Source organism: Mytilus edulis, chromosome 12 (assembly GCF_963676685.1).
Source record: "Mytilus edulis chromosome 12, xbMytEdul2.2, whole genome shotgun sequence".
Taxonomy (NCBI): domain Eukaryota; kingdom Metazoa; phylum Mollusca; class Bivalvia; order Mytilida; family Mytilidae; genus Mytilus; species Mytilus edulis.
This window is the reverse complement of record NC_092355.1, coordinates 9,022,239-9,036,745: the sequence shown is the minus strand read 5'-3', so window position 1 is coordinate 9,036,745 and position 14,507 is coordinate 9,022,239. Positions and strand designations below refer to the sequence as shown.

At 39.6% G+C, this 14,507-nt stretch overlaps 2 protein-coding genes across 2 annotated transcripts; one reads left to right on the top strand and one right to left on the bottom strand.

Annotated features, from left to right (window-relative positions):
• Positions 1-92: 92 nt before the first annotated feature.
• LOC139497401 (mucin-7-like) lies at positions 93-1,640 on the top strand (the record flags this gene model as incomplete). The annotated part of the gene is made up of 3 exons (XM_071285615.1): positions 93-167; positions 642-860; positions 1,317-1,640. Coding segments are annotated over 3 exons (618 nt in total), but the record flags the coding sequence as incomplete, so codon positions are not given.
• Positions 1,639-6,199, bottom strand: LOC139497400 (collagen alpha-2(I) chain-like). The gene is made up of 12 exons (XM_071285614.1): positions 6,163-6,199; positions 5,425-5,658; positions 4,666-4,833; positions 4,390-4,539; positions 4,168-4,344; positions 3,628-4,023; positions 3,418-3,585; positions 3,115-3,243; positions 2,734-2,862; positions 2,032-2,550; positions 1,676-1,833; positions 1,639-1,644 (listed from the first exon to the last, which is right to left on the bottom strand). The coding sequence occupies exons 1-12, from the start codon at positions 6,197-6,199 to the stop codon at positions 1,639-1,641; spliced, it is 2,271 nt and encodes a 756-aa protein (XP_071141715.1).
• Positions 6,200-14,507: the final 8,308 nt, after the last annotated feature.

The following is a 14,507-nucleotide window of genomic DNA, read 5'->3' as shown; positions in this document are numbered from 1 at the left end:
CATCATCAGGACCACCATCTGCTACAACAACATCAGGACCACCATCTACTACAACAACATCAGGACCACCATCTGCTACAACAACATCAGAACCACCATCTGCTACAACAAGATCTGGTACTACATCATTAGGACCACCTACTGCTACTACAACATCAGAAACATCATCTGCTACAACACCATCAGGACCACCATCTGCTACAACAACATCAGGACCACCATCTGCTACTACAACATCAGGACCACCATCTTCTACAACACTGTCAGGACCACCATCTGCTACAAGACCATCAGGACCATCATCTGGTACAACACCATCAGGACCACCATCTGCTACAACAAGATCAGAACCACCATCTGCTACAACAACATCAGGACCACCATCTGCTACAACAACATCAGAACCACCATCTGCTACAACAACATCTGGTACTACATCATTAGCACCACCTGCTGCTACTACAACATCAGAAACATCATCTGCTACAACACCATCAGGACCACCATCTGCTACAACAACATTAGAACCACCATCTGCTACTACAACATCAGGACCACCATCTTCTACAACACTGTCAGGACCACCATCTGCTACAACACCATCAGGACCACCTACTGCTACTACAACATCAGAACCATCATCTGGTACAACACCATCAGGACCACCATCTGCTACAACAACATCAGAACCACCATCTGCTACTACAACATCAGTACCACCTAGTTCTACAACAATATCAGGACAACCATCTACTACAACACCATCAGGACCACCATCTGCTACAACACCATCAGGACCACCATCTGCTACTACAACATCAGGACCACCATCTTCTACAACACTGTCAGTACCACCATCTGCTACAACACCATCAGGACCACCAACTGCTACAACATCATCAGGACCACCTAGTTCTACAACACCATCAGGACAACCATCTGCTACAACATTATCAGGACCACCATCTGCTACTACAACATCACGACCATCATCTGCTACAACACCGTCAGGACCACCATCTGCTACAACACCATCAGGACCATCATCTGCTACTACATCATCAGGACCACCATCTGCAACAACAACATCAGGACCACCATCTGCTACTACACCATCAGGACCACCTAGTTCTACAACACCATCAGGACAACCATCTGCTACAACACCATCAGGACCACCATCTGCTACAACACCATCAGGACCACCATCTGCTACAACACCACCAGGACCACCAACTGCTACAACACCATCAGAACCACCATCTGGTACTCCACCATTAGGACCACCAACTGCAACTACAACATCAGAACCACCATCTGCTACAACACCATCAGGACCACCATCTGCTACAATAGCATCAGAACCACCATCTGCTACTACACCATCAGGACCAACTAGTTCTACAACACTATCAGGACAACCACCTGCTACAACACCATCAGGACCACCATCTGCTACAACACCATCAGGACCACTATCTGGTACTACACCATTAGGACCACCAACTGCTACTACAACATCAGAACCACCATCTGCTACAACATCATCAGGACCACCATCTGCTACAACAACATCAGAACCACCATCTGCTACTACAACATCAGGACCATCAACTGCTACAACATCATCAGGACCACCTAGTTCTACAACACCATCAGGACAACCATCTGCTACAACATCATCAGTACCACCATCTACTACAACACCATCAGGACCACCATCTGCTACTACAACATCACGACCACCATCTGCTACAACACCGTCAGGATCACCATCTGCTACAACACCATCAGGACCATCATCTGCTACTACATCATCAGGACCACCATCTGCTACAACGCCATCAGGACCACCATCTGCTACTACAACATCACGACCACCATCTGCTACAACACCGTCAGGACCACCATCTGCTACAACACCATCAGGACCATCATCTGCTACAACATCATCAGGACCACCATCTGCTACAACAACATCAGGACCACCATCTGCTACAACAACATCAGGACCACCATCTGCTACAACACCATCAGGACCACAATCTGCTACAACACCATCAGGACCACCATCTGCTACAACACCATCAGGACCACGATCTGCTACTACACCATCAGGACCACCTAGTTCTACAACACCATCAGGACAACCATCTGCTACAACACCATCAGGACCATCATCTGCTACTACATCATCAGGACCACCATCTGCTACAACAACATCAGGACCACCATCTGCTACAACATCATCAGGACCACGATCTGCTACTACACCATCAGGACCACCTAGTTCTACAACACCATCGGGACAACCATCTGCTACAACACCATCAGGACCATCATCTGCTACTACATCATCAGGACCACCATCTGCTACAACAACATCAGGACCACCATCTGCTACAACAACATCAGGACCACCATCTGCTACAACAACATCAGAACCACCATCTGCTAAAACAAGATCTGGTACTACATCATTAGGACCAACTTCTGCTACTACAACATCAGAAACATCATCTGCTACAACACCATCAGGACCACCATCTGCTACAACAACATCAGGACCACCATCTGCTACTACAACATCAGGACCACCATCTTCTACAACACTGTCAGGACCACCATCTGCTACAAGACCATCAGGACCATCATCTGGTACAACACCACCAGGACCACCATCTGCTACAACAAGATCAGAACCACCATCTGCTACAACAACATCAGGACCACCATCTGCTACAACAACATCAGAACCACCATCTGCTACAACAACATCTGGTACTACATCATTAGCACCACCTGCTGCTACTACAACATCAGAAACATCATCTGCTACAACACCATCAGGACCACCATCTGCTACAACAACATCAGAACCACCATCTGCTACAACAACATCAGGACCACCATCTTCTACAACACTGTCAGGACCACCATCTGCTACAACACCATCAGGACCACCTACTGCTACTACAACATCAGAACCATCATCTGGTACAACACCATCAGGACCACCATCTGCTACAACAACATCAGAACCACCATCTGCTACTACAACATCAGGACCACCATCTTCTACAACACTGTCAGGACCACCATCTGCTACAACACCATCAGGACCACCTACTGCTACTACAACATCAGAACCATCATCTGGTACAACACCATCAGGACAACCATCTACTACAACACCATCAGGACCACCATCTGCTACAACACCATCAGGACCACCATCTGCTACTACAACATCAGGACCACCATCTTCTACAACACTGTCAGTACCACCATCTGCTACAACACCATCAGGACCACCAACTGCTACAACATCATCAGGACCACCTAGTTCTACAACACCATCAGGACAACCATCTGCTACAACATCATCAGGACCACCATCTGCTACTACAACATCACGACCATCATCTGCTACAACACCGTCAGGACCACCATCTGCTACAACACCATCAGGACCATCATCTGCTACTACATCATCAGGCCCACCATCTGCAACAACAACATCAGGACCACCATCTGCTACAACAACATCAGGACCACCATCTGCTACTACACCATCAGGACCACCTAGTTCTACAACACCATCAGGACAACCATCTGCTACAACACCATCAGGACCACCATCTGCTACAACACCATCAGGACCACCATCTGCTACAACACCACCAGGACCACCAACTGCTACAACACCATCAGAACCACCATCTGGTACTCCATCATTAGGACCACCAACTGCAACTACAACATCAGAACCACCATCTGCTACAACACCATCAGGACCACCATCTGCTACAATAGCATCAGAACCACCATCTGCTACTACACCATCAGGACCAACTAGTTCTACAACACTATCAGGACAACCACCTGCTACAACACCATCAGGACCACCATCTGCTACAACACCATCAGGACCACTATCTGGTACTACACCATTAGGACCACCAACTGCTACTACAACATCAGAACCACCATCTGCTACAACATCATCAGGACCACCATCTGCTACAACACCAGCAGAACCACCATCTGCTACTATATCATCAGGACCACCATCTGCTACAACACCATCAGGACCGCCATATGCTACAACAACATCAGAACCACCATCTGCTACTACACCATCAGGACCACCATCTGCTACAACACCATCAGGACCGCCATATGCTACAACAACATCAGGACCACCATCTGCTACAACACCATCAGGGCCATCAACTGCTACAACATCATCAGGACCACCTCGTTCTACAACATCATCAGGACCACCATCTGCTACAACACCATCAGAACCACCATCTGCTACTACAACATCACGACCACCATCTGCTACAACACCATCAGGACCATCATCTGCTACTACAACATCACGACCACCATCTGCTACAACACCATCAGGACCACCATCTGCTACAACATCATCAGGACCATCAACTGCTACAAAATCATCAGGACCACCTAGTTCTACAACACCATCAGGACCAAGATCTGCTACAACACCATCAGGACCACCATCTGCTACTACAACATCACGACCACCATCTGCTACAACACCATCAGGACCACCATCTGCTACAACATCATCAGGACCATCATCTGCTACTACATCATCAGGACCACCATCTGCTACAACAACATCAGGACCACCATCTGCTACAACTACATCAGGACCACCATCTGCTACAACACCATCAGGGCCACCATCTGCTTCAACACCATCAGGACCACCATCTGCTACAACACCATCAGGACCACGATCTGCTACTACACCATCAGGACCACCTAGTTCTACAACACCATCAGGAAAACCATCTGCTACAACACCATCAGGACCATCATCTGCTACTACATCATCAGGACCACCATCTGCTACAACAACATCAGGACCACCATCTGCTACAACAACATCAGGACCACCATCTGCTACAACAACATCAGAACCACCATCTGCTACAACAACATCTGGTACTACATCATTAGGACCACCTACTGCTACTACAACATCAGAACCATCATCTGGTACAACACCATCAGGACCACCATCTGCTACAACAACATCTGAACCACCTAGTTCTACAACAATATCAGGACCACCATCTACTACAACACCATCAGGACCACCATCTGCTACAACACCATCAAGACCACCATCTGCTACAACACCATCAGGACCACCATCTGCTACTACAACATCAGGACCACCATCTTCTACAACACTGTCAGGACCACCATCTGCTACAACACCATCAGGACCATCAACTGCTACAACATCATCAGGACCACCTAGTTCTACAACACCATCAGGACAACCATCTGCTACAACATCATCAGGACCACCATCTGCTACAACACCATCAGGACCACAATCTGCTACTACAACATCACGACCACCATCTGCTACAACACCGTCAGGACCACCATCTGCTACAACATCATCAGGACCATCATCTGCTACTACATCATCAGGACCACCATCTACTACAACAACACCAGGACCACCATCTGCTACAACTACATCAGGACCACCATCTGCTACAACACCATCGGGACCACCATCTGCTTCAACACCATCAGGACCACCATCTGCTACAACACCATCAGGACCACGATCTGCTACTACACCATCAGGACCACCTAGTTCTACAACACCATCAGGACAACCATTAAAATTACATTGTTAGGCAATCTATAATGTTATTTGTGTAATTGAATTAATCTCTGTACTGATTAATCCACACTCCCATAGATTTGTACGTCATGTGCTGCTATTTATAGGCACTTATATATATATATGAAATACTGCACAATGTTTCACAGATTATAAGAAAACGAATTCTAACTTTCCGTCTGATGTGTTTATATTTACACACAATGATATAAAGTATCAGTTGTATGTGTATGAAAACAAATAATCGTTGCTATTGCAAAAAAAGACTACAACCATAACCGCTAATCTTACAGCCATAATATACCAACAGAGCTGAGTATTTCGACAGCTAAACAGCAAACCAAGGACCGTGACCAACCGATTAGTAGTTGTACTTCAATTGAAATTTCGAAAAGGGAATCTCGTGAACTATTCGATTATTTTATATACATGACAAAGAAAACGGTTGCTATTAAATGATTTCTATTGATAAAAACCTTTATCGTTGTGCGTTAAACCATCCGTTATGGTCATCTTTATATGAGTTTTTTTCCAAGTACTAGTATATAACTTATTATGTAAATAAGCAGGTGGAGATCTATAACATGTTATGCTTTCATGTTCTTAGCAATAGTTATACACATGAAAGACATATCAAGAAGGCAAACTACACGGCCACGTCCACTCTTTGTTTTTTTTATAGATGTATTTTTATTTATATATATATATCTTACCTCCTATACATGTCTAGGAATATGATTGGTTAAAAGCGTCCTCGTTGAAACCGTGTATATTTAATATTAGGTTAGTTGGGAGGCGGGGCTTATTTCATACACGGTTAGTAGTGGAGTTACGTCCCTTTATATTCCATATAAGGTAATAAGGAGGCGGGGCTTATTAAATACACGGTTAGTAGTGGTATTACGTCCCTTTAGAAAAACAAAACAGAACTGAGAAAAAATCTTAAAGGTTTCAACAGACGACGAAAATGACGATAAAGTGAAATAAATTCATAAAACACATTTAAATCTAACAAGTTGTCGTTGTTGGCATCTGTTTTTGTAGGATCAAAGGAAGTAGTTTCTTAATCATGTTAATGCGAACTGTATTGAAGAATTGCTCATTTTGATAGGTCACTTGTCTAAATTTTACACGTTAAGATAGTCGGTAAGATAAATTCGTTACATAGTGTGCTAGTGACGTAATACGGTATATATGGGGTCAGTAAATTCCATATGAGGATTCGAGCTTCGCTCTCATCCCATATGGAATTTACTGACCACATATATACCGTATAAGGTCACTAGGAGACTTTGTAACTAATAATATGTAATCATTTGATGAATTGAGCCTTTTTCAACTGATTTTAATAGTTTGTTCTTATGGTGTAGCGTCACAGCACTGTCCAAAGTTAGGGAAGGGTTGGGACCCGCTCACATGTTTAACCCCGCTGATTTCTGTATATATATATATATATATATATGTGCCTTTCCTAAGTCAGGAGATTGTAATTCCGTGGTTGTCGTTTTATTGCTGTGTTTCATATTTGTTTTTCGTTCGTAATTTTGTACATTAATTAGGCCGTTTGTTTTCTCGTTTTAATAGTTTTACATTTGTCATTTGGGAGCCTTTCATAGCGGAATATTCGGTATGGGTTTTGCTCGTTGTTAAAGACAGTGCGGTAAACTATAGTTGTTAATTTCTATGCATTTGGTCTCCTTTGAAGAGCTGTATCAATGGCTATCATACCACATCTATTTTATAAAATTATATCTAGACTAATTAAAAGATGGGCCATGTCAAATCTCGACTCATTGTAACATGTCTTTACAAATTGTGATCGACTACATACAAAAGCATACACTAAGATTCAAAGAAAAAAGAACCCCAGAAAATACGCTATAGAACTGGACAATCTAATAAAACAAATAGCAGGATAAAGATGAGGGAATGGTGATGCTGGGAAAGACAAAAAACAACAAGAAGATGAAAGAAGCTTGATCAATACAATAAATACCGTGATAATTTTTTCTCTATTAACAATTTGAACGTGTATAGTTGGGTCCCATTAAGATATACAATTGAACTAAAGATTGAAAGAATCACAAACTTAAATACGTAGGGAGCTATATCACAATAAGTGACCAACCAAGTAAAGCCAAATCAATGTATGGTAAACTTTACTATTTCTGAAAATATCAAAACGGTGTCTTTTCTTTTGACAGAACTCAAACAGTAAGCAGAAAATTGTTCTAAGAATGCAGCATTTATGATTTCATAAATTTAGATAAAAATTCTGCGTGCAAAGGTTTAACCGAATTAATAAATTGTAATTAATCAATGGCATTCTGAAAAAAAATATATCCATAACACACATAAATATACAAATCAGACAAAAACGGTAATTTCTGAAAATATAAAAATGTGCCTTTTTTTTATGCAATTCACGCATTAAACTATTAGTTGAAAATTGAACATTTAATGTAGCATTTACGATTTACAAATTATGACAAAACGTCATGCGGGAATTGGGTTTAGCGGTTTTTTGAAGCCACTTCGAAAAAAAAACTAAAGAAAAATCAAAAACACACAGAAATTTACAAAAAACAACATACAAAACTAAGTTTGAACAAAATGAACCCCAATAAAAACCCAATATTTCACGATTTACAAATGATAAATGTATGAACAGAAACACAAAACTCCTAGGTCAGTCCATAAGAACTGACAAACCGAGATCAACTACACCCACAACGGAACAAATCATAAATTTGTTACAGATATTTTCAGAAGAATGTGATAAAAAAAGAAACTGAAGATGGAAATGTAAATGGGGAATATGTCAAAGATACAGCAACTCAACCAAAGATATTTAGTCGTGGTTTAAGTGTTAATAAAAGAGAAAAAAACTAATCGAAGTATCGATTTAGACATATTTAAATTTCAATAAACAGTAGTGAATTTGTGATCATTTGTAACTTTGAAAAATAAGTTATTCAAATGATAGAAATAACGTTGATCTTATTTAAATGTTCTATACACAACATAGCCCGGAAAATGAGGATATAAAATTGAGAATGGAAATGGGGAATGTGCCAAAGAGACAACAACCCGACCATAGAAAAAAACAACAGCAGAAGGTCACCAACAGGTCTTCAATGTAGCGAGCAATTCCCGCACCCGGAGGCGTTCTTCAACTGGCCCCTAAACAAATATATACTAGTTCAGTGATAATGAACGCCATACTAATTTCCAAGTTGTACACAAGAAACTAAAGTTAAAATAATACAAGACTAACAAAGGCCAGAGGCTCCTGACTTGGGACAGGCGCAAAAATGCGGCGGGGTTAAACATGTTTGAGAGATCTCAACCCTCCCCCTATACCTCTAGCCAATGTAGAAAAGTAAACGCATAACAATACGCACATTAAAATTCAGTTCAAGAGAAGTCCGAGTCTGATGTCAGAAGATGTAACCTAAGAAAATAAACAAAATGACAATAATACATAAATAACAACAGACTATACTAGCAGTCACCTGACATGCCAGCTCCAGACTTCAATTAAACTGACTGAAAGATTATGATTTCATCATATGAACATCAGGCACAATCCTTCCCGTTACATATATGAGAAGAACATAACCCGTGTCATGCCAACAACTGGTTTTTGAATAAATGTGTTTAGTTCCGATGCAAAGACCCTATAAGTGAATCAATATTAACGCCAAAATATGCAATCTTTAATGACCTGACAACAGTATCGTAACTATATCCCTTCTTAATAAGTCTATTCAAAGGTTTTGTTAGTTTTTAAGGTGAATACTGACACCTTTGTGCTATATAAAGAATATTTCCATAAAAAATTGGATGTGAAATACCTGAACGTATAAGAAGTCTGCATGTTGAGCTATATTTACGAATGATGTCCTTATACCGATGATAAAATTAAGTAAATGTTTTGACTAGTTTGTGATATCGAAAACCCTGGTGTAATAATTTTTCAGTAATACATAAATTTCTCTCGTTAAAATCTAAAACATTGTTACATACACGAGCGAATCGTACAAGTTGAGATATATAAACACCGTAAGATGGTGACAAGGGAACGTCACCATCTAAAAATGGATAATTAACGATAGGAAATGAAAAATCATCTCTTTTATCATAAATTTTAGTATTCAGCTTTCCGTTAGTGATATAGATATCAAGATCGAGGAAAGGGCAGTGGTCATTGTTAGTATTAGCTTTATTTAAAGTAAGTTCAACAGGATAAATTTCTTTAATATACATACTGAAGTCGTCATTATTGAGAGCCAACATATCATCCAAATATCTAAAAGTATTATTAAATTTGTTTATCAGATGTTGTTTCGATGGGTCTTTGCTTATTTTTGTCATAAATTGTAACTCATAGCAATACAAAAACAGGTCAGCAATAAGTGGTGCACAGTTCGTCCCCATTGGAATTCCGATAATCTGACGATATACGGAATCCCAAAAGCGAACAAAAATGTTATCTAGTAAAAATTCAAGGGCATATATAGTATCAAAGCATGTCCAATTGACATAGTTTTTTTGTTTATTGCTACTAAAAAATGACCTAAAAGAGTTTGAACATATATATTCACATTCTGACTTTTTAAATGCCCATTTAATTAGGTGTGTGAATTTTTTCTTAATGAGAATGTGAGGCAATGTGGTATACAGGGTAGAAAAATCAAAACTTTGAACAGATTTAAAATCACCAATATAAGCATGCAATTTATCAAGTACTTCCAACGAGTTTTTGACACTCCAAAAGTAATTAATTCCACTATTTTCGAAGGCCTTATTTGAACAATTTATTATCAGGTTTTTAATTGTACCAAGTGTGCTGGAAGAAGAATAGACAATTAAGTAGTGGAACAATAGCTTGAAGACGAAATAAATCTATATTTGTAAGGTGTTTTGTGTAGCTTCGGAAGCCAGTACATAGTAGGGACTTTCATAGTATTTGCGTGATACATCTGTGAGCTTATTCAAACGACATTTTTTTTAAAGCCAGCAAACAAAAAAACAGGCAGACAACCAGTTATTTTATCCATGAAAGGTACAAAAAGACAGATGGATGCTACCAAAGGGTTTATGAAAATTTATTAAGTCACAATCTACGTATGGTTACCGGTGATATCAAAAACTGAATGTAAACGTTTAAGGGTCATAACCTTTATCAGCTCATTGGATGTAGTTCAGTTTTGCTATCAATAAAGTTTTCGGAACACAATTCATGATTCTACATAAGTTTAGAATATGTCTTTATAGTTCTGCATCGCACAAGTTTTTTCCCTTAACCTATGCCAAGACAGGAATTTACAGTTGCTATCAACTTGTTTGTTGTGTTTGATGTTTTGATTTTGCCATTTGATAAGGTTTATATGGACATGCTTGAAACCATGGTTTATGCTTATATACGTACAGTCAATCACAATGTTTATATGTTTTCAAACCACGCCTCATTTGGGGAGATATATATAATGTTCATAGATAATTTTGTTTACGTACAGGTTCCCAGATATGATCTCTACGTTTCATCTCATAAAGACATAAAAGAGGGACGAAAGATACCAAAGGGACAGTCAAACTCATAAAACTAAAACAAACTGACAACGCCATGGCTAAAAATGAAAAAGACAAACAGAAAAACAATAGTACACATGACACAACATAGAAAACTAAAGAATAAACAACACGAACCCCACCAAAAACTAGGGGTGATCTCAGGTGCTCCGGAAGGGTAAGCAGATCCTGCTCCACATGCGGCACCCGTCGTGTTGCTTATGTGATAACAAATCCGGTAAATAGTCTAATTCGGTCGGTAACTGTTGAATGTTACCAGTAAATTTACATAATAATACAGTCAAATGAAATCTGTGGACAACAAACCTTAAGTCAAGGTAAGGGTAGTACAGAATTTATAGTGCAAGTTCTTACTCTTAAAAGTTCGGGGCAACTGAGGAAAACAAAAACATGTATCTATTAACAAAATAAAGTTCGGGCATATAAACGTTAAAAATATAACTCACAGCACTATAAATAGATAGTAGCGCATATGAACTTTTCACACTATGATTATGATGCAGTTTCAGCCGTAAAAGGAGTTCCTATAGAAAATTATTTACAGAAATACAACTTAAAGGGATGAGACTGTTAACCAAGTTCTGATATAAACCATTCTTTAAATTGTCTCCTCTGTAAACTTCATTCTCCAAGGCAAACGTACCAATCAGATTGAATAACTATTTATAAAAAGTGAAATAACAAAAATAAAAACTGTAAGATAAAATTCAAAACGGCAATCATTTATCAAATGGCAAAAATCAAAACATAAATAACACCAAACGATTGATAAACAACTGTCATATTCATGTCTTGGTACAGGTAAAAGGAAAATCAGCAAAAGAGGGACGACAGATACCAATGGGACACATAGCCCGGCCCCCCTCCTTTCGTGTGAAAAGTTTGGTTGATTTTATAGGGAATCACTGAAGCATGACTGGAGCGGGCCCCCCTTAGGTCAGTCAGCGCCCCCCGGTAAAGTTCTAGATCCGCCACTTGGACATGCAAACACGTAGAAATTTAAACACTAAGAAACACAAACCACATCACAAGGTGGATCTCAGGTGCTCTGGAAAGGTAAAACGATCCTGCTCTACATGTGGTACCCTCGTGTTGCTAATGTTAGTTCAACCCCGGTAGCAAGTCTTATTCTGTAGGTCACATTCGTGGAAAGGGGCGGGATTTTAGTTCTGTCGTTAGGAACATATCTGCTTTCATTTGTGAAACAGATATTCATTACGTTGAACCAACTCGTGATGGCATCCGTAACATTTACAAGTTGTTAATTTAACTTCAACATTAGGAGTTCTTGTTTTAATAGCTTCTTTATGAGAAACAATTAAAAACTCTATCATGATTGGAAATACAAGCCCGGGAATATCGTAACAATCGGGTAATATTTACTCGGTATGCAGGCGCTGCTGGAATGTTGCTACAAACATTTCTTCCACAAATTTGTAGATTTAAAATCGATGTGCTGATATTTTTAGAAAAACTTTGAATATAAAATTTATTTTCAGCCGTCTTAGACATGTCACTTGTTTAGACGTATTTATCAAAATCTCTATTTCTATGACGATCATATGGTACAGATATCTTAGCTCATCTGCAATCAATCATCCATAATCATGCCTAACTTATCATGTCTAACTTATCGTGCCTAACATATCGTACCTAACTTATCCTGCCTAACTTATCCTGCCTTATTTATCGTGCCTAACTTATCGTGCCTAACTTATCATGTCTAACTTATTAGCCTAACTTATCATGCCCAACTTATCAATCATGCCTAACTTATCGTACCTAACTTATCATTCCTAACTTATCATGTCTTACTTATCATGCCTAATTTAAAATACCTAACTTATCGTGCCTAACTTATCGTGCCTAACTTATCGTGCTTAACTTATTAGCCTTACTTATCCTGAATTACTTATCCTGTCTAAATTATCATGCCTTACTTATCATGCCTAACTTATCGTGCCTAACTTACCATGCCTAACATATCGTGCCCAACTTATCGTGCCTCACTTATCATGCCTAACATTTCTTGCCTACCTTCTCATACCTAACTTATCGTGTCTAACTGATCATACATAACTTATCATGCCTAACTTATCGTGCCTAACTTATCGTGCCTAACTTATTGTGCCTACCTTATTAGCCTAACTTATCCTGCCTAACTTATCATGTCTAACTTATCATGTCTAACTTATCGTGCCTAACTTATCGTGCCTAACTTATTAGTCTTACTTATTGTTCCTTAATTATTAGGCCTAAGTTAGTATGCCTAACTCGTCGTGCCCAACGTATCTTGCCTAACTTATCATGCTTAACATATCGTGCCTACCTTATCGTACATAACTTATCGTCAACCTCATAAATCGAAAATAAACTGACAACGCCATGGCTAAAAATAAAAAAAGACAAACAGACAAACAATAGTACACATGACACAACATATAAAACTAAAGAATAAGCAACACGTTATCTCAGGTGCTCCGGAAGGGTAAGCAGTTCCTCCACATGTGGCACCCGTCGTGTTACATGTGTTACTCATGTTATCACAAATCCGGTAAATAATCTAATTCGGTGGGTCACATTCATGAAAGGAGAGGGATTGTAGTAACGACGTCAGGAACATATCCGATAGCATCTGTGAAACGATTATTCCATAACGGTCAACCAACTCGTGATGGCGTCCGTAAAATTTACGAAGGGATGATTTCAACTTCAACATTTGGAACTCTTGGTTTAATAGCTTCCTTGTGAGTAGCAACCCTCTATCAAGAAAATCATGATAGGAAACACAAGCACGGGAATATCGTATCAATTGGGAGATGTATACCCCGTATGCAGATGCTGCTGGAATGTTGCTACTTAGAAAGTTCACAATTGGAAAGCTGAAATCTTCTCTTTTATCGTAAAATTTTGTTTTCAGCCGACCCTCATTGTCAATTTCTAGATGTAAGTCAATATATTAGTCCGACTTAACTGTATCTGTGGTATCCTTTATCTCTAATTCGATTGAATAGATGCGTTCAACATAATCACCAAATTTTGAATTATTTAGTGAGAGAACATACTTATCATGCTTATTTTATCATGCCTAACATATCACGTGGGTGTTACAACTCTATATACTACTGACTCGAAAAGGTAACACTATGCAATAGAAAGCTGAATGTAAACGTTGTTCAGTCTATGTGGTCTAAAGCGATGGACACAGTGCCGGTGGTGTTGTCTC

What these genes read in the sequence shown, in the direction of transcription:
- LOC139497400 (XM_071285614.1), bottom strand. Translation starts at nt 6,199, where the DNA reads ATGACCATAACGGATGGTTTAACGCACAACGATAAAG. An exon ending in TGATGTAGTTGTAGCAGATG is followed by an intron (nt 4,540 to 4,665) that starts GTGGTCCTGATG and finishes GTGATGTTGTAG; the next exon opens with TAGCAGATGGTGGTCCTGAT. An exon ending in AGCAGATGGTGGTCCTGATG is followed by an intron (nt 3,586 to 3,627) that starts GTGTTGTAGCAG and finishes TTGTAGAACTAG; the next exon opens with GTGGTCCTGATGGTGTAGTA.